Source organism: Artemia franciscana, chromosome 18 (assembly GCF_032884065.1).
Source record: "Artemia franciscana chromosome 18, ASM3288406v1, whole genome shotgun sequence".
Classification (NCBI taxonomy): Eukaryota; Metazoa; Arthropoda; class Branchiopoda; order Anostraca; family Artemiidae; genus Artemia; species Artemia franciscana.
This window is the reverse complement of record NC_088880.1, coordinates 35,055,880-35,077,797: the sequence shown is the minus strand read 5'-3', so window position 1 is coordinate 35,077,797 and position 21,918 is coordinate 35,055,880. Positions and strand designations below refer to the sequence as shown.

Below are 21,918 nucleotides of genomic sequence, written 5' to 3'. Positions count from 1 at the left end.
TCACTCATTTTGCCTTGGCTGCTCATGAGTCATTGAAACGAATCCAAAGTTGATATTCATAGGCAGTGCAATAATGCTGTGAAAATAAAGAGTGATGTGAGTGCAACCTATTATTCATTCTTTTTTTATACCAGGGCACTTCGTATAGAAGGATTTGTCGTACAAAACTTCGAAAAGGGCTTATTCGATGGGAAATTGAAAGAGTTAGTGCCCTTTTTAATCGTAAAAAATGATTGGAGGGAAACCAGCCCCTCTCCCATTCCCATCATTTCCCCAAACACATTCAATCGAAATTCTGACCTAGCCATTTTGTTCAACGGAGGTGAAAGTTCCGAAAATTATGTCTTTGAGGATGACACAATTCAAAAAGTACATAATTTCAGTACATAAAAGTACATAACTTAAATTAATTTGGTCACTAATAGGACACAACTACTCCCCCCCCCCCCTGGTGCCTCAGCACCAATAATAAATATGTAGACTGAAAATATACGTGGGAACTAAGAAGAATTAGATAACAAATCCTAAACATTCATTTAATTTGCATCTGAATGCTCAGTGAAGGTTAGAAAATTAGTCTATTGAAATACACCCCTTTGGGTATCTTAGCCCCCTCCCTATACACAGATCTACCACCTCTCTTTAATAATAGATGAATTTTACAAAAAAGCTTAATATTCTTATTAAACGGCCATTGTGGTTCAGGAGTCGTTCCTAAATAATTGGGACAAAAAGTCAAAACTCTAGCGTACAGAGCAGGGTCTTAAAGAGGGGACAACCCTCTTTCATATACGTAATAATTTCTGTCCGTTTTAAGTTTTGATACTGCTCCTTACTTTCAGTTGAAAAAAGTTTTTTAAAATTTAATTTCTGATTGGATTTAAATAATATTGGGAAACACGGCTCCCCCTCAATAAAAAAGAAACTTAAAAAATGTAACAAAAATTTTAAATTCATATCTACACCCTTATGGTTTTTGGGAATATTTTTGCCCTCCGTTGTTATTATGAAAGTAAAGAATAGCAAAAACCCCAAAATGAGCAGATTATATTACGTACAGGAGGGGGCCTATCCCTTCCTCGTCCCACCTCCATCTCAAGGTCGCAGAAACTTAAGAGTGTGCTCATTAAATCAGAGAGTTTTAGTCTTTTTTTTAAGTCCAAAGGGATTGGAGACCATTTAGTTACGTGGGGTACAATTTCCTGGAGGGGGTCGAAATTCCGCGGGGTAGTTTTCCGGAGGGTGGTTCCAAGGGTTTATTTTCCGTGGAGAGAGGGGATATTTTCTGCGGGGGAGGTTGTTTTGCTGGCCACCATTCATTACATTACTGCTTTACGCGTTTTGATGATGGAGCATACACAATTGCTAAGTTCTTTTTAATTAATATGTTCAATGACATTTTGAACAAAACTGGTCTCAAGCATACATTTAATATCTAATTTGGATGTCTAAGAGCATTCTCTGAATTTTCCGTTTGGCTTATTTTCATAAAACTAAGTCAAAAAGAGAGAGAGGAGACTCAAAAGTTTTGAGAGGAAAGGGGATCCCATTCTTCTATATCGACCGGGAAGCTGCATTGCAGTTGCTGGGAGTCTTTCTCCAGATTCAGCTTCGATTCAGCGGATTTTTCTTGTTTATTGTCTTGAGTAAGAAACAACAAAAACAGCAGGGATTCTGCAGTAGGTTCTAATTGAAACATATAAGTGAAATTAATAGTTTGAAGAAGAAAGGGGTCTCGCCACTATGACAAGCTAAGAATAATCACCAGGGTTATTTTCATAAATTAGTTTCTCTTAGCTTTCACTTTAAAAAGAATTCCATCCGGCTTTAACGACTTGAAGCCTTCTAGACTAAGAGGAAATTTTAAGGGTTTCCGCGGTTAAGTAAAAATCAATAAAAAAAAGAAAAAACATAAAAAGTTAAACGAAAAAATTGTTTCGAATAAAAGTATGGAGGGTCGTAAAAATTTTAATTCGAACTAAAATTATCTGTTATGTGAGTGGGGCTGCTCCCCTCCTTAAACCTTGCTTTTAACACTGAAGTTTTTGACAAAGCTTTACTTAAATTCGAGTTACAAATTAAGTGTAACAAATAATGCAGTAGTTGCAAGTTTTTTATTCACTGATTCCTTTCACAGCATTTGAATAAAAAAACTTTTCCGTATGCTGACCAATGGTCTGTGTTGCGCAGGTGCCTATTTCCTCATTCATCGGCTTCAGTCGGGAGTGCAATGTGTGGTTGGGGACAAACCGTCTGATGCTTCCCGTATTTTTTCCCAGATTCCTCCAGGTACACATTTAGAGCTTTTTTCGACTCTGACTGAGCTTACAGACACACCATTGACCCCCGTTCCAGACCAAATAACCAGTAACACCATGACTCGAACCCCTGTTCTCAGGATTTCAATTCCAGTGCACTAACCACTCGGCTAGGACGAGTTCATAGCATTTGAATGAAATATTATTATCGCGCATGAATAACTACTTCTAAACTTGGCACTATACAAAAAATACTTGGTATCTCATTCCCATTCCAATTCCTTCGTTTTTGAAGCCTTTGGAGGAAAAAGTTAGATTTAACCTTAAATACCAGGGGACTGAAGAGGAGGGCAGTCCCTTTGACATAAAGAATAATTTCTACTTGTTCCCAGCTGCATTATTGCTCTTTACTTTCATCTGAAAAAACTTATTTTTTTTATACCAAACCCAGAATTGAATATGATGATATGATTCCTCTGATTATGAGAGTACTACCAGCCCATCAATCACCCATGCTTCAAATTAAACTTCAGCTTGTGGATAAAGGCTTCGAGAAAAAGACCATAAGTAATAAAGTTGCTTTTAAAAATAAATGTAGGTTTTCTAAAGTTAAATCAGGGGGAAGTCAAAGTTAAATCAACAGTCATTTGAATACCCATTTGATTAATCTGGTAAGCCTAAAAACGCTGTTTTGAGGCCTCGGGTACTTCCTCCTGCCACCCACTCCCCATAATAAATGTGACATACAATGTGAGCTTGCAATGCTTTATAGCCATTAATTTATGTTAGGAGATATACCACGTATCAGTGTGGCCTCTTAGACCCAAAAGCTATATGAATACCCTGTCGAAAGTTATCAGGATTTCAGCTCATCAACATTTCGGTCCTGTACGTGTCAAAATTACTCTATTACAAGACAAAAAATTACAAATCATAATTCTCGTTTGATTCAATTTCTTACAGAAATTGGAGAGTTTACGATTTTATACGGGAGTTATTCGAATAAATATTTTTTATAAGGAGTCCCCCTTACCCCTTCCCTTTCTGTGCAGGTAAGCACGTGAATACAATCTTTACTATTTACCCTTAAAATGATTCTGCAATAAGAGGGGAGCTGTCATCCTAAACCCTCAGTATTGCAGATATAAACACGGAACCATTTTCAATAGTAAATAGAGATTCTGGGGTATATATTCTGTTCCCTCCTTTTATATTTATCTGAGAGATCACGGAAACTCATATAATTTGGTCGTAAAAATATACTTTTTGAGGCTTCAGGCAATCTCTCCTTCCAAAACCCTCGTCCACAGAAATGTCACCTAAATCCTCCTTTATAATAGCTGATGCGCAATCACTGCAGTTCATAACTGTGTGAAGCCATAATCCCACTTAATAGTAATTGTCTGAATTAGTCATTTCTTTTGCATCTACTGCACCTATATTAAGGCATAAACACGCCTTTTCGTGATGCCTCTGAAAATGGGAAGCTCATTTTTGAGTGAATCTTCTGAGGGTTAAATTGTTCAGGGTAAAAACAACTTTTTTCAACTGAAAGTAAGGAGCGACATTAGAACTTAAAATAAACAGAAACTATTCCGTATGTGAAAGGGGCTGTCCCTTCCTCAACGTCCCACTTTTAAGCTAAAGTTTGACTCTTTGTCACAGTTCTACTTTTTAAAACAATAAAAACTTTGGCGTAAACAGCGGGACGTTGAGGAGGGGACAGCCCCTTTCCTATAAGGAATAATTTCTGTTTGTTTTAAGTTTTAATGTCACTCCTTACCTTCAGTTGAAAGAAACTTGTTTTTTATTTAATTTCTGAACGTTTTCGAATTAATGTATGTTTCGATTTTGGATCACCGCACATGAATAATTAAAATGAAATTTGCATATTATTTTTTGGAGGGCTAAATGGCTTTCTCATAGGTTTGATCAGACTATTTTGATAAGAAAGGGGCGAGGAAGGAGGCCTAGTTGCACTCCAATTTTGGTTACTTAAAAATGAAACTAGAACTAGAACTCCTTACTTAAGGTGAAAAAACTGTTTTTTATTTAATTTCTGAACGTTTTTGAATTAATGCATGTTTTGATTTTGGCTCTCCGCATGTGAATAATTAGAAAAATTTGAATATTATTTTTTTTGCTAAAGTACTTTCTCATAGTTTTTGATCGGATGATTTTGAGAAAAAAAGGAGCAGGGGAGGAGGCCTATTTGCTCTCCGATTTTTAGTTGCTTAAAAAGGCAACTAGAACTTTTAATTTTTTACGAATGTTTTTATCAGTAATAAGCATATGTAACTTAAGAATTAATTTATTTAAAGAACTTCTATATTTGTTTATTTTTATTACATATACGAGGGGGCTCACCCCTCGTCAATAGCTCGCTCTTTACATTAAAGCTTTAATTTTGTCCCAATTCTTTAAGAATGACCCCTGAATCACAAAGGCCAGAGAATAAATAGTTAAAATTACTAAAAATGCTTTAGCGTAAAGAGCGAATCTTGAGGAGGAGACGAACGCCCTTATATACGTAATAATTTCTGTTTGTTTTAAGTTTTAATGTTTTTACTTACTTTCAGCTGAAAAAATTGCTTTTTATTTATTTTCTCATTTTTTTAAATAATGCTAGAAAATCCTACGTCCCCTTCATAGAAATTCTCTTTCCTCATGATAAGTTCCTCCATGGAAAGATCCTCCCCTTGAAAACGTCTCTACAGTTCCGAATAACCATTACTATATGTAAACAATGGTCGAAAGTTGCAACTTGCAGCCCCTCCCCTGGGAACTGTGGGGGATCAAGTCATCCTCAAAGACATAGTTATTAATGGATATTTGATATATCCTGAATCCAATGGCTATCTCAAAATTTTGATCGGATGTCTTTTGACAAATGAGCGGTCTGAAGGGGGTTAGCTGCATTCTAATCTTTTTGGTTACTTAAAAAGGGCATTAATTTTTTCGATTTTCGTTTGAATGAGACCTATTGGTTCGTTACGATAATTCCTGAAAACAAACGAAAACAAACAAACATGCAATCCCTATCTTTCTTGTGGAATAAAAAAAAAATCGAATATTCCACTTTTTTATAGATAGGTGCTTGAACCCTCTACAGTAGTATTTTCAAATATGCCGAATCTTATGGTGTGGTTTCCATTATTATCGCTTGACTTTTGGGTGTGTTTCCCCTCTTTTTCAAAAATAAGGATAATTTCCTCAAGCTCGTAGCTAAGGATGTCTAGAATTCAACTCAATCTATTGTATTTATTTCGAATCAAGATATAAATCCAATTCGTTTCATGTATCAATTGTTATCAAAATTCCACATTTAGCGGTTTCAGTTACTACTAGACCGAGTCACTCCTTATGAGTTCTCCACCAGGAACTGTTTAGTTAAATAAAATATGAAAAAACTCGGCTTTTTATGAACTGCTATTTACCAAAAGTTTTTGTCTTTTTGCCCTTCTCTCAAGCTTCTGTAGCACACACGGCCATCTAGAAATTTAGACATCCACATCTTACGTAAGTTCAAACCTAATAGGATCCAAAACACCAGAACCCATATAAACCAGATGTATAATTCTGATGACCCCTGACTGATAGCATCAAGCTATTTATTTGGGATTATGTTTATCTTGGTGTGGCCAAACTATTCAAAACTGATTGGCGTGTCTTGCCCTAACGTGTATGGCTTTGATAAGATATCCAATAAACGATAGAAGACTAAAGGCTGACACCTACTTTCCAGGAGAGCTTAGAAGAACATTTAAATTCTCCTGTTTAGTGCCAGAGATAGAGATATTCAGAATTAAAGAAACTTATATCATTATAAAGTATAAACTTTGTTTTTAATTGAAAGGGAAAAAAATTTCTTTTTAAAGTTTAGGATAGGGTAGTCCTTAAAAATATTCTTCCATACCTCCTTGGACAACATTGAAAATCAGCTCATTAGAGTATCATTAAGATGGATTTGGACATTCCCTGTTGTACTAACTGCTTCGATTGCAATCTTTGCGGATTCAGGATGCACATTGCTTATACTATATGTACTTTGATTAGATAGCGCTTCGCGAGATTATAGGTTGTCTTTGTTTTAAACTTGCCTCTCGTTAGCTCATAGAACTGTTGACTCGTTTAAGATCCCCTATCAATTTTTACAGAACTTCCTTTGGTGTTGAAAAATTTACTAATGTATCCTTTATCTGTGAGACTGTTGGCCGACGCTGAGAATCGCATAATGAGTTTATGGTATCGATCATCCTTAATATAAAAATGAAAAGTCTATGATTGATCTCCCGGAAATAATCTACCGACAACGACAAAATCCATATTCTTAGGGAGCCCAGGTAAACCATGTAATAGACCTTATTAACCAACATGTTACCACTGTAATAGTAGCTATACCTCGTAAGTTCTCCAATCACTTCCGTCATAGCAAACATGGCTTATCCAGTTGATTAGTACCATTTGGTCACGTGTCACCTGTCACGTGTCACCTGCATTTCACAAAAAAAAATGAATTTGCGCACGCCAATCTAGGCTAAGTCAGAAATTCAAGGACCTTGAATTGCTAGTAACATTCTTAGCAAAGGTTAGCAAACACACTGACTAACGGCTGCGTGATGTAGAAATAGCCTTACAGGGAACTGTCTAGAGATCCTTAGGGATGCAAGATGTTTCAGTTGGTATATTTAAGCTAGATTTGAAAAGCCTGCGTAGAAAAATGTCACCGCGCAATCGCCAAGTTAAACTATCGTAATAAATGTTGTTGTCTGAGTTGAGATGCATGTTTATGATTCGAAGCATATTCATCTGCAAATATATTGTTATCCAAATTTGAGGTTTATCTTACCCATATCCATTGGGTGTACACGCGTTCGTATTCATAATTTTGTATGGGGGGGGGGGTACACAGAACATCTTATAAAAAGCCTCAAAAGTTTGTTTGAATCAATTTTTGTTACGTTTTACGAGTCAGACGAACATTCTAGGGAGGGTAAAACGCCCTAGCCCCCTCCCCGGATACGGCCTTGGGTATATAAGCTTGAAACATTGGAAGTGGGAAATTGACTCTAACAGAGTGAATTGGGGGCGGTGATGTTAAAAAAAAAACATACATGCCTCCATTTGCAGGCCTATATTTTATTTCGACTTCTGCACCTAATTCCACCAGTCTGATTCGAGTTGTAAATAGAGATATTATTAATATTTGTATTACAGAAACTAGTCTAAAAGCAAATTGTCTGAAATATTGGTCTTAAAAGTAGTCTTGAACTAAATATTTTTTTCAAACTTTCTCTTTCCGGCCTAACTCTCTTTACTACCGCAAAGAAACTAGGCCTAGTATAGCTAGGTGGATGAAAATATTTAGGAGCCTGGTCAAGTCTCAAATCCTGAAAACCTCTTAAACATTTATCCACATAGCTCGACTAAATACTAAGAAAAAAGTTATTCTGGATAGTTATTCCATGCTCTATACAGCCTCTTATCCTAATGAACGTGTACATTCTTCGAAACGATTATTACGCTAGGGCGTTCAATATCCCTGTCTTGTTTGGGCCTCGTCAAATTTCCACAGAAGAGAATTGGACTCTCTGAAACCTCTTTTTCTTTTTCGATGATTTCTTTTCATGTTTTTCAGTGAAAAAAATGTCTTGTTTTCAATGATTTCTCGTTTTTCAATTATTCTATTTCTGTCTTATTTGCATTAGCAGAGGGTGTATTCATATCCATTTTTGAAAGTTTTAAAACAAGAAAATCTTATATTGAACCGATAGATTTTAGGAAGTAAAAGACCCTTAAATATTAGGGGAAACAGTTTGACACGACAAACATTGTGAAACAGGGAGTATAGTACATTTTCACGTCTTTGCCATTAAATAGGCTCATCTATTTACTTGACCATGAAGTTTTGAAGGCAGTATATTTGTATAAATATGAAGAACTTATTAGGAAGTGTAATGAAGCCCTGTTTTTACGTTTTTTACATTACAATAAGGATGGATTAATAAAAAAAAACTATCCCTTAAAATTATAGAACGAAGTTGAAACTTAAAACGAACAACAATTTTAAAGTTACTTAATAATTTTTCTCCAAATTAATGGGGAGAGGGGGGGACAAATTCCCACTTTGCTCTCCCATCAACGACATCAGTGAATATAGGCAAAAAGTAGAAGAGTGTACTCTAATTCAACTGGTTTATCTCTGTGACCTCTTTGTGCAATTAAATTAAAAAACTAATTTGTTCGACTGAAATTAAGGAACAATACTATGAGTTAAAACGAACAGACATTATTACGTGTAAGAAGGGGATTGCCCTTTACTCAACACCTTGCTCTTTGCGCTAAAGTTTTTTAGTACTTTTAAAAAAAGCTTCATATTGTTCTAATTAAACGACCCTTGTGTTTCATGAGCCGTTCTAAAAGGATTGGGGCAAAATTCAAACTTCAGCATAATGAGCGAGATTTTAAGGAGGGGACAATCCCCTAAATACACATAATAATTTATATCCATTTCAATTTTTAATGCTGCTCCTTACTTTCAGTTGAAAAAACTTGCTTTTTAATTTGATTTCTGATCGTTTTTAAGTTGTGCCAGGATATCTGGCCGCACCTCCACGGAGACATCCCCCTCCCCACGGAAATATCCTCTAGACAATTCAATCCTGGTAAAAATTTACCCTGGCCAATTACCCTTAACAACTCCAAGCGTAAAATTGTGACGGAAAAGAGAAAACAAGACTTAAAAAAGAATTTTGCATAGAAATTCTGGCAAGTTCCCCCAGCGTATAGCTTCCGCTGACAAGTTGACCCCCTTGGGAATTCCTTCCCCATATAAAATTACCCATTGGAAAAACCCTCATCAAAAAGTTCACCCCCCCCCTGAAAATGTATATATACTTCACAATAATGAATACTATGCGTAAAAAATAGGCAAATTTTGTGACTTAAGGACCTTTCTCCTGGGTCTGTGGTGGTGGGGGGTTCATGTTATATCCAAAGAAATAGCTGTTAGGCCTTTCAACTACGATAAAAACAAAATGGCTATCTCATAATTTTGATCAGATGAATTTGGGAGAAAAGGAGCCGGGAGCGGGCCAGGTTGCCCTCCAGTCTTTTTGGTCACTAAAAAAGGGCACCAGGACTTTTCATTTGATTCAGCTCTCTCACGATATTCTAGGACCACTGAATCGATACGATCACCCTGGGAAAAACAAACAAAGCAAAAAAAACAAATAAACACGCATTCCTGACCTTTCTTCTGGCAAAAAAACTACAAAATTCCACATTTTTGCAGATCGGAACTTAAAACCACTACAGTAGGATTTTCTAAGACGCTGAATTTGATGGTGTGATTTTCAGTAATATTCTAATACTTTTAGGGGATGTTTCTCCCTTTTTTTCAAAAATCAGGCTTATTTTCTCAGGCTTGTAGCCTTTAGTCGGTAAGACTAAACTTAAAAAAAAAAACTTATATATTTAAAGACGGCATAATAAGCCGATTCTTTTGATATATCGATTGTTATCAGAATTCAGTTTTTTGGAGTTTCGGTTACTATTGTGCTGGTTCAGCCCTTAATTACAATTCGTTACCACGATCTGTTTGATTCAACCTTATTATTCCTTATTTATGTCGAGAAAATGTTTTGGTCATTAAAATGGGAACTAGAACTTTCGATTTCCGATCAAATGGTCTCTTTCCCATTGATTGTCTTCGGATTCAAATTACTAATTCGATGTGATCATCCCGGGGGGGGGGATACAAAAAAATAATAATAAATAAGCATGCATCCGTGAGCTTTCTTCTGGTAAAAAATGCAAAATTCCATATTTTATATATAGGAACTTGAAACTTATACAACAGAGCTTTCTAATGATTAGATATGATTACGATATGATTAGATGTGATACCCCCTCATAGATATGAGGGGGGTCATACGAAATAGAAGTAATTAAATTAAATTAAATCACAGTTTGAACTGCGAAATGATTGGAAATTAAGTCTTAATGTTATTTTTGACGTGCAAACAATGTCTCGAATTAAACTGAGAATCTGGCAACTATAACGAAGCTTGGATAAAGTTACAGAGCCACTGAAACGAACGTCCAATACCCTGGAATCAGGTACTCATACACTGGCAGGTATTTTTATTTGACGGAGGAATTAGAAACGGAGCCAAGGAGAAGAGCTCTGCCTCAATATCTCCCAGGATCATTCAATTAAATAGGGAGCTCTTATATATATATATATATATATATATATATATATTATATATATATATATATATATATATATATATATATATATATATATATATATATATATATATATATATATATATATATATATATATATATATATATATATATATATATATATATATATATATATATATGTATATATATATATACATATATATACATATATATAGTTATATTTATGTTATATGATCATTTAACTACTTCGAACCAAATGACTTTCTAAAAATTTTGATCGCAGACATTTGGGGAAAGGAGTGTGTGTGAAAGGGGAGGATAGACGTTCTTCGGTCACTTTTGGCTAATAAAAAGAAACTAGAACTAGTTTCTAGAATATATACATATATATATATATATATATATATATATATATATATATATATATATATATATATATATATATATATATATATATATATATATATATATATATATATATATACATATATGTATATATATATATATATATATATATATATATATATATATATACATATATATATATATATATATATATATATATATATATATATATATATATATATATATATATATATATATATATATATAGTTTTGTTCGTATATGAATGTAGAGAGAAAGATTGAGTGATACATTCACTGTCTATTCCTACCGTTCTATTTTTTGACCGGATTTTTGTTTTGAGGTCGGTATTTTTGTATTCTTCTAGGTCCTTAGTTTTTTATTTTTGATTAATCCCGTCCTAACATTAAAAAAAATAGAACCAAAGTTTTAAAATGGCATGTTTTATGCCTTGCATAATCAAGTCTTGAGTTTTCCACCATTCACTTTATGTAAGATAAGATCATTAATAGACAAACACATTATATATCAATATATTTATTTTTCTTCCGTTTTTTATCCGTATATTCCTGTTTACTTTTTATTACGCGGTAGAGATATGAAAACCCGAATTGTTTGCCAATTGACTTGTTAACCCATGATAATTTTGGGAATCATGCAGGTTCAGGAAAGGGGTTACCACTCTTTACTTTTTCTCATCCGTTGAATGGACTGTATGTGCATTTTTAATCAATTCTCCAACAATATACATTATCAATATTATGCATAGCAGTATATTTAAATTTTCACTCACTAGCAAATAGATAGAACTCAAAATCAGAGACACTTCACTTTGAGCTCTGATAAAAATAACTAGATTCTCTGGTAAGCGTTTAATAGATTGAAAAGAAATTGTTGACTTGGACTAGTGGAAAATTGTCTCTCAGATTATTTTGCCAAAAATCTGTTGAGTCGTGGAATTAGCTAATAGTACTGACAGCGGAAATGTGCCGACAAGGGCTTTTATTTATGAGTAAATGCGTCATTGATTCCTATCCCACGTTCTGTTACTATCCCCCCTCCCCAAAAATTGAAAATTAATGAGAATAAATGTACAAAAAAACGAATTGAATTTTAATATTTTTATTACTTTTGGAAGGAGGGGATGGGACCAAGACTTTATTTTGATGAGAGAGTCGTCAAAAAATTTCTATTTATTATCACATGTTTAAAATGTTCCACGTTTATGACTTTTTGGCATTTCTTACTAAAATTGATTTTGAATGAAACTTATTTCTGAACACCCACTAAATAGAACTGTTCTGAATGTAATGAAGTAAAAATTCTGATACTTTAATTAAAGCTCTGAAAAGAGTATCTAAATTATATTCAGAAAAAGTGATTTTAAGCTTTCTAAATTAGAGAGTTTTAATTCTAATTTTCCATGAAATATTCAGAAATGAATTCAGAGCCCGGATTGAATTATTAGTCATTACTAAGAGGAAATTAAGATAGAATACAAATGAGGGGGTTTAGCCATATCTAAATAATCTAGTGTAGTTCAGACGCCAGTAGACAAAAAGACACTTATTTTCTCGTCGGCATAACGAATCTGTTTCACGCAATATGAAAGTAGTTTCTAGTCACATCGAACACGCTGATTACGATTATACCAGGAATAGGTACCTCAGAGAGGTGTTTGACCCTTAGAAATGATCTGAAAGAATAGGGAATAACTATCTTGAGAGTTTTGTTTTCAGAGAGAAAGAGTCTGGTGAAGCTCCAGATGGATGAAATTTCTGTCACGATTGTAGAGCTTTACAGCACCCACGATGAGGCCGACACTTACATAGTGCTTCAAGTTGCAACTTGTATGTGAAATGGGTGTTTGAAAGTTATTTTGCTCATGATAATGACACACACATTATTGTGTTTCCGCATTACCAACAGCTGGCTTTACTATCTCAGCATCAAAATCCCGAGCTGCTTACACAGCTTCCCAAAAAAATAATTCCAGTTCTTTGTGAGACAAAATCAGCATCAACTTCATTATCCTCTTTGGCTTTCTTGCATTGTTTAAGAGGTTGTGATAAGGCCAGCTTTGTTTACTCCAAAGGAAAGCACATTTCTGAGCACATTTCTTCACATTTCTGCACATTTCTGAGTGCAAGTGTGAAGAGTGGATTATTGGAACCTACGGCTGATTTAAGCAAGAAGATTGAAAGTGACATTTCAAACTTAGCTTCCTTTGAACAAGAAATGACACAGGCATGCAGGAAGCTGGTTATTGCCGCGTACAGTAAGAAGCCTGGTGTCTTTAAGTCACCATGATCTTCCATTAATGATCTTCCATCTCTTCCATATGATCTTCCATCTTTCATTAATGATCTTCCATCTCTTCCACAGGAAGGAAGGTCAAAAAAACATTTTGCAGACTGAAAACACTTTTCAGGTCCAAATAAAGCGTATCCTTTTCCAACTCCATATCCTGCTTCGGGCTCTAAGACTCCTTCAAATTATTCATAGCCTCTTCAACTTCGGACGGGTATTCGGTAAAACCCAAGGTGTGATACCATTAATTAGTTCCATGCCTCAGTGGCCACTTTTTATCCAGAGAATCTCTCAATGTTGCACTTGTACAAATGGTTGCAAGTCATGTTGTGAAGGAATAAAAAATTGTAGCTTGCTTTGTAGTTGTGGAGATGCATGTGTGTCGGATTCTGATGTTGATAACTATTTTGATTTTATTATCTATCAATATATTTTCATTTTATGTTCCATATCAAACGTTATGCAGTTCTTTGACTAGACACCCTATTTTTTAATTTGTTTTTTACCAGACTTGGTAAGTACTAAATTTTCTTTCTTGTTTTTCATTGTCGAACCCTCTCCCGGTCAAGTTTTTACTATCTACTTTTCTTGAAAATTTTAAATTTGAATATTTTATCTTTACCCTTGACTAGAACTGTTCCAGTTTAGTTATTTGTGGCTATAAAATATTATAATAATTATAAACGATTCCCCAATAAACTACTTGTGACACTATATTCAATTCATCGAATTGAAATGACATTTAGGCAATAATTTTTTCTTTTTTTAAGCACTAACTTGCTTACGTTTTTGCTCAGTTGAGCTGCAGCTGCAGGTCGAGCTGCAGGTAAAAGGACCAAATTGGCTACAAGTGAAATTTAATAGGTAGTACTATTTAATAATTCAGGTTATTTTTAAGGGTCAAGCACCCCTTGCAGTTACCTATTCCCGGGTATAATCGGGTTTGATATGACTAGAAACTGCTATCAGATTGCGTGAACCAGATGTATCATGGAGGTGTCATATTTTAAGGTCTTGGTGCCTGGACTAGTGGCTTGTCCATAATTGTTATATAAAACTATAACTTTCAGAAATAGAACAACAGCCCAAACGATGTCCTAAGTAAAAAGTATTTGGAACCTTATTTTTTAGGCTCCTGAGACTTTTTAGGCTAACTGAGAACATGTTAAATAGGATTTATGACTTTTTATTATAGACCTGAGGCTAATGAAGTGCGAAACCACAACACAAGTATATAATTCACAGATGGCATGCAACCTGGTTGCAATTCCTCACAAATCGTTGTTTACTATGGTTAACACAATGGTTCAAAAATCGTATTCCTACTGATCTTCTCCCAGTGCGGGATGTAGATCAAATGGATGGTGTGATGTAGATCAATCATTGGCAGACGAATAGCACTGCCTAAGTAAAGAACAACGTTGCCACAATGTAGTATTAATTTATTATTAATTTTTTTAGACCAGCGCACTTCGTATCGAAGGTGTTGTCGTAGAAACTACAAAAGACCCTCATTCAATTGGAAACTGAAGAGGCCAGTGCCCTTTTTATATTCAAAAGTGATTGAAGGGCAACTAACCTCCCTCCCACGCCAACCATTTCCCCAAAAACATTCAATCAAAATTTTGAGATAGCCATTTTGTTCAACATAGTTGAAAGGTCCAGAGATTATGTATTTGAGGATGACAACCCCTCTACCACCCTCAGAGCAAGGGTTGTAAGTTATGCCCTGGAGGTAAATAAGGTATCTTACAGAAAGCTTTGACGAAGAAACTTCAAAAAGAGCGCATTGGATTGGAAATTTTGAGAGATAGTGTCTTTTTTTATTAGTTTGAAGTAATCTGAGGGAGAATCATCACCCCCCCCCCCCCACCCGTCATTTCTCCAAAGATTTCAAGTAAACATTTTGATGTTGCCAATCTGTTCAACATTGTTGAAGGGTCCGGAAATTTTGTCTTTGAGGATGACACACCCCCCCCCCCCACATCGCTCATGACAAGGGTTGTAAATTATGCCCAAGGGACATATAAGGCTTTTATAGAAAGCACTGTCTTAGAAACCTCAAAAAGTGCTCATTGGATGGGAAACTGAGAGGACTAGTTAAGTTTTTATTAGTCGAAAGTGATTAGAGGGCAATTGACGCCCCCACGCTCATCATTTCCCCAAACACTTCCAATCAAAATTTTGAGATAGCCATTTTGTTCAACGTATTTGAAAGGTCTGGAAATTATTTCTTTGAGGATAATAAATTGCCCCAGCCCTCAGGGCAAGGGTTGTAAGTTATGCTCTGGGGGCACATAAGGTTTTTTATAGAAAGCGTGGTCATATAAATTTTTTAGGGTTTCATCAGATTGTAATCAGAAGCTCTACTGGTCTTTTTAGCAGTCAATGTGATCAGAGGGAATCTAACCCCCCCCCCCCCCCCACACACACACATGTCGTATTGTCCCAAAATGCATCTAATTGAAATTTTGAGACATTCATCCTATTTAAAATATTCAAAAGATTATATAACAAGGCTTTTGAGGCTGAAACAAACAACCAGAGCCTAGTCACTCGGTTTGTAATTTATGCCGCGGGGTTTTCAAAGTTTTTATGGAATAGAAGTGTTTTTAACTATAGAAGAGGCTCATTTGGTTAAAAATTGGAAATTCTAGTTCCTTTTTAAGCATAAAAAGTGATGGAGGGTATTTACACCCTCCTCCCCGACAACTTCTTTTTTTACCAAACGTATGTGACTGAAATTATCAAATAGTTATTTTGTTCAGAAGAGTCCAAAAAACATATAATAATGTCTCTAGGGTTGACACAATCCACCAGCACCCTGGGAATAGGGTTGTAGGCTATGCCGTGAGGACATATAAGGTTTTTACGGAATGGCTGGTCGTACAAACTTCAGATGCGGCTTATTTGGTTTGAAATTAGAAGTTATAATGCCCTTTTTAACAGTCAAAGGGATTTGACAGCAAATAGCCCCCTCCCCTTTCCACCCTCATCATTTCCCTTAACAATCCGATTAACATTTGGAGATAACAATTTTATTCATCGTAAGTGAAGGTTTTGGAATTTATTTCTGTGAGGAAGACGCCCCCCCCCTACAGCTCTCAGGGAAAGGGCTGTAAACTATGTCCTGGGGGATATAAAGTCTTTGTAGATAGGGTGGTCGTATATGCTTCGAGAGGACTCATCAGACTGGTAATCAGAAATTCTAGTGACCTTTTTAAGAGTAAATGTGGTCTGAGCGCAACTATCCCCCCTCCACAAACACACAAGCACGTCATTTTTTTCCGAAATGTATCCAATAGATATTTTGAGACAGTCCTTTATCCAAAATAGTCCAAATATCATATAACAAGGCTTTTGAGGTTGATACAAACCACCAGATCCTGAGGGCGAGGGTAGTAAGTTATGCCCCGGGAAAAGGTTCTTACGGAAGAGATAGTTGTATAAGCTTGAGAGGTGGCTCATTTGGTGGAAGCTGTAAGTTCTAGTTCCCTTTTAAGAGTCAATAGTGATGGAGATCAAGCGGCCCCCTCACCCAACTACCCGTCTTTTCACCAAATGTATCTGATTGAAATTATGGCATTTAAGGTTTTTATTTGGGATTTAAGGTCCTGGGGCATTTAATGTTCTTATGGAAGGGATGGTTGTATAAACTTTGGAGGTGACTTATTTGATTTAAATCGGAAGTCTAGTTCTCTTTTAAGTGTCAATAGTGATGGTGGTCAAATAGCCCCCACCCTACAAAACTACCCCTCTTTACGCCTAAGGTATCTGATTGAAATTGTGCAATAGAAATTTTGTTTAAAATAGTCTAAAGAACAATGTCTTCAGGATTGGCATAACCTCCCAGAACCCTGGGGCAAGGGCTTTCAGTTATACCCTGTGGGTATATAAGGTTTATATGGAATGGCTGGTCGTATTCAATTCAGATGGACCTCATTTGATTTTACATTGGAAGGTATAGTGCCCTTTTTAAGACACAGTGTGATTTGAGACCTCCCCCCCTTACGCCCATCATTCCCCATCACAAACATTCAAACAAAGTTTTGAGATACCAATTTCTTTCAGCATTTTTGAAAGGTTTAGTAATTATGCGTAGCAATAGTTGTAGCAGCAGGAGTAGCATTTGCAGTAGTATGCAAATAGCACCTTTTTTTCAACCTGCTTTTCAACACACGATGAAATTTCTAAGTTATTATATTTCTAAGGTATTATAATTTGTGCCCTGGGGTATATAAGATATTATATAATTTCTAAGGTAATAAGTTAAATTTTAGTAAGTGAAGCATTGCTGATGCTTCCCCTTGACAACCTTCATGGCCGTAGTGTGTTTCGATTTATTTCAACACTATTACATTATTGCCCAAATTTTCGCCTTAGGCCTATTAGTAGTAGTATTAGCACCAGTAGTTATAGTAGTAGCAGTAGGAGTGCAGTTAATAGTAGTAGTCTTAGCTTTAGTAGCAGTACTAGTGACAGCATTAATAAAAATAGTAGCAGTTGTGGTAGTTGTGGGAGTAGAAACAGCAGTATTATTATGCAAATTTTGTCTTTGGGTTGGTTCATCACCCCCACAACAAGCGCTGTAAGTTTTAATTTCACACGCGAAGCTGTTCCTAAGATATTGCTGATATACCCTTTTTGCAACCTGTGTACGAATGGCAGGTTGTCATCCGTACAGAAGAAATATTCTCTGAAAATTTTACCTTCATACTTTCATAGGTTGTGGACCAAACAGTTCATGGTTGGTAACGAACTGTAGTAAGCAGTGAATCGTTCCAATAGTAACCGAAACTCTAAGAAAAAAAAGTTTGATGCCAATATATACATCAACAGAATTGTATTTTTATGCTGATTTTAAATATACAAGTTTTATCAAGTTTAGTTTTACCCATTAAAAGTTACGAGGCTGAGAATATTTGCCCTATTTGAGAAAAAAGGAGGAAATGCCCCTAAAATTCATAGAATCTTAATGAAAACCACACCATCAGATTCAGCGTATCAGAAAAACCTACTGTTGAGGTTTAAAGCTCCTATTTTCAAAAATGTGAAATTTTATATTTTTTTTGCCTGAAGAAAAATCACGGAAGCGTGTTTATTTTTTTTTTCCCCAGGGGTGACCGTATCGACCCAGTGGTCCTAGAGTATCGTGAGAGGGCTCATTCTAATGGAAATTAAAAGTTCCTATGCCCTTTTTAAGTGACAAAAAAATAAGAGGGCAGCTGGGCTCCCTCCCACGCTCATTTTTTCCCGAAGTCACCGGATAAAAATTTTGAAATAGTCTAAAATCTAATAAGTATGTCTTTGAGGACAACTTAATCCACCACAGTTCCAGGGGGAAGGACTGCAAGTTTTTAATTTTTTTTCATATAGTATCGGTTATTGACAAGTATATTGACATTCTCAGGGGTTATTTTTTCTGACGGTTGAGGGGGGGGGGGCGTGTGTTACGATCTCTCCATGGAATAATTTATGACGGGGGAAGAGAATTTCCCTGAAGGGAGCGCTGGAAATTCCAGTATTATTTAAAAAAAAAAACAATGAGAAATTAAATAAAAACAAGTTTTTTCAAATGAAAGTAAGAGCAACATAAAACTTGAAACGAGCAGAAATTATTACGTATATGAGGCGGTTCGTCCCCTCCTCAATACCTCGCTCTTTACGCTAAAGTGTTTTTGTTAATTTAAAAAGAGATATTTATTCTAATCAAACGACCTTTGTGATTCCGGGGTCATTCTTAAAGAATTGGAACAAATTAGAGCTTTATTGAAATATCGAAGTATTGACGAGGGTGAGAACCTCCTCATATACCTAATAAAAATATTCTAATGTAAGAGTTCGTTACGTAAGTTAATCTGTAAGTCGCGTATATTTATTACTAATGAAAACGTTCGTAAATCAAATCAAAAGTTCTAGTGGCCTTTTTAAGTAACCAGAAAATTGGAGGGCAACCAGATCCCTCCCCACCCCTTTTTCTCAAAATCGTGAGATCATAACTTTGAGAAAGCCATTTGGCCACAAAAAAAGTAAAATCAATATGCAAATTTTCTTTTAATTATTCACGCACGGTAAGCCAAAATCAAAACCTAAATTAATTCCAAAACGTTCAGAAATTAAATAAAAAAAAACAATTGTTTTTTCAACTGAAAGTAATGAGCAAGATTAAAACTTGAAATGAAAAGAAATTATTACGTATATGAGAGGGTTCGTTCCCTCGTCAATACCTCGCGCTTTACGTTAGAGTATTTTTAATAATTTTAAACGGCCTTTGTAACTCAGGGGTCATTCTTAAAGAATTTGAACAAAATTAGAGCTTTAGTGAAAGATCGAGGTAATGAAGAGGGTGAAAACCTCCTCATATACTTAACGAAAATATACGAATGTTAAAACAACCACAGAAGAGAGAATAATGAGGAATTCTTTCCCAAGACAGTGAATCAACTAAACCTATTTGAAAATTTCGGTCCTATATCTAAGGGCCGTCTTCAGCAAAGAAAATAATAAACAATAAAACACCTACAATAATAGCTCTCGGCTAAAAATCTATTTTTTAAAATAGGCTTAGCATCCTCACTTCTTCACGAAAAGCTCAGCCAAAACTGTGTGATAAAGCTAACATTTTGCAAGCTAAAAAGGTTCATTCATTGAACTAACTGTATCAAACAGTTCGTGGTAACGAACTGTAGTAAGGAGCGACCCGGCTCAATAGTAACCAAAACTCTAAAAAATTGAATTTTGATATCAATAGCTACATCAAAAGAATCGCATTTTAATGCTGATTTTAAATATATAAGTTTCCTCAAGTTTAGTCTTACCCATCAAAAGTTACGAGCCTGAGAAAAAACGGCCTTTCTGATTCAGGGGTCATTCTTAAAGAATTGGGACAAAATTTACGATTTAGTGTAAAGAGCGAGGTATTAACGAGGGCACAAACCCCCTCGTATAAATAATAAAAATATAAGGTTATGAAAGTTTGTTACGTAAGTTAATTCTTAAGTTACGTCTAATTTTTACTAATAAAAACGTTCGTTAAAAATTAAAAGTTCTAGTTGCCTTTTTAAGTAACCGAAAAATTGGAGGGCAACTAGGCCTCCTTCTCCGCCCCTTATTTCTCAAAATCGTCTGATTAAAACTAAGAGAAAGCCATTTAGCCAAAAAAAGAATTAATATATAAATTTCTTTTTAATAATTTATGTGCGGAGAGCCAAGACCAAACATGCATTAATTCAAAAACGTTCAGAAATTAAATAAAAAAAACTAATTTTTTTAGCTGAAAGTAAGGAGCGACATTAAAACTTAAAACGAACAGAAATTACTCCGTATATGAAATGGGTTGTCCCCTCCGCAATCCCTCGCTCTTCACGCTTAAGTTTGACTGTTTGCCACAATTCTACTTTTTAAAACAATTAAAAGCTTTAGCGTAAAGGGCGAGGGATTTCGGAGGGGACAACCCATTTCAATTACTAAATCAGAAGAGTGTAAGTGTATCCAGGCTGTGAATGAGCATATGTATAATTTTTTGGGATTGGCATTTAGCTTTATGTATCAGGTCAACTAGATGATATATATGAATAAATCAAACACTACTATTTGCGTCATGATTCTCAAAAGAATTTATGTTGTTTTAAATAGCTGAATAGTTTTTCCAGCATACAAATAGTAACCCAAACTATAAACTCTTGAAAAAAAGCGAAAAATTCAAACTGTTATTTTCTTTTCCCCTGAAAAAGACTATGTCAATATAAAACGAACAGAAATAAATTAAAAAAACTTTTTCCACGAAGTAATTTTTTTCAAAAAAAGTAAAGAACTCCAATTAAACCAAAAATGAACGAAAATAGAATCAAATAATTTACCAAGCATACAACTACCACACATCAGCATCAATAAGTAAATGAAGCCCAAAAAGAACAGCAATTACAACAAATAACCGAGTCAAACTCAAAACGAGCAGAAATTAACATTAGTAGGGTTCAAACCCTTATGCTTTATTAAAAAATCTTAATTAATTTCCGATTCCTTAAAGTTATAAATGTGAAAAAATTAAAAATATTTTTTTTAGTAAAGTGCAAATTATATTCTGGCTTTCAGAAAGTATAAGGGTTTTGAACCCTACTCGTGTTAATTTCTGCTCGTTTTCAGTTTGACTTGATTATTTATTGTAATTGCTGTTATTTTTGTATTGTAATTGTTTCATGGATAATTTGCTTGATTCCAATGTTGTTACTAATTAGAATTATTTCGTTAAACGTTTTAAGTATTCTTTCTCGTACTTTTTGTTAATGCTATAATTTACCAAATGTAGGTCTTACTTGTTTTTCAAGCTTTCTGGTCTTGATTTCCTAATTGGACACATGTTCCAAAACTGGACACCTGAAGCCCCCGCATCAAGAGGAACTATGCAACGACTGGATTTCTTATGGGCCTTTTTATGGTTGTTTTTCCGTCTTCTATTAGTTGAAGCGCCATTACGGTAGATGGTCATAGTAATGCTAGCTCACAAAGGAACTACTTGCACTTATACATGACTAGTGACATAACACCCAAAGTTGGCGTTAGGTTAATGCAGGGTATTTTTTTCAAGTTATCTGATGCGTTTCCAAAGGAACGGTATGGGCCCCAGCATAAATATTTGAAAATTTTAGGAGTTCTTAAGAATTGCCTCAAGATTCGGGTCCTCAAACAGATCCTAGAAGAAACTTCTTCACCTCCTGTCTGCATGTGTCTCAGTGTTTCAGTGACGCTCTCAGTAATTAATTATGGGGGCTG

The 21,918-nt window shown here is 35.1% G+C and overlaps 1 protein-coding gene across 3 annotated transcripts in view; it reads right to left on the bottom strand.

Annotated features, from left to right (window-relative positions):
* LOC136038932 (potassium voltage-gated channel protein Shaker-like) overlaps positions 1 to 21,918 on the bottom strand; it is a 299,836-nt gene that overhangs the window by 162,518 nt on the left and 115,400 nt on the right. For 2 of the 3 annotated variants that reach the window (XR_010620342.1, XM_065722438.1), the window contains exon 1: positions 21,462 to 21,897. The exons of the other annotated variant lie outside the window; for it this stretch is intronic. Coding sequence is in view for 1 of the 2 variants with exons in the window: in XM_065722438.1 (XP_065578510.1) it covers positions 21,462 to 21,634 (173 nt within the window). In the remaining variant the exon portion in view is untranslated. Of the gene's footprint in view, positions 1 to 21,461; positions 21,898 to 21,918 lie in introns of those variants that run through there. 3 annotated transcript variants of the gene reach the window in all.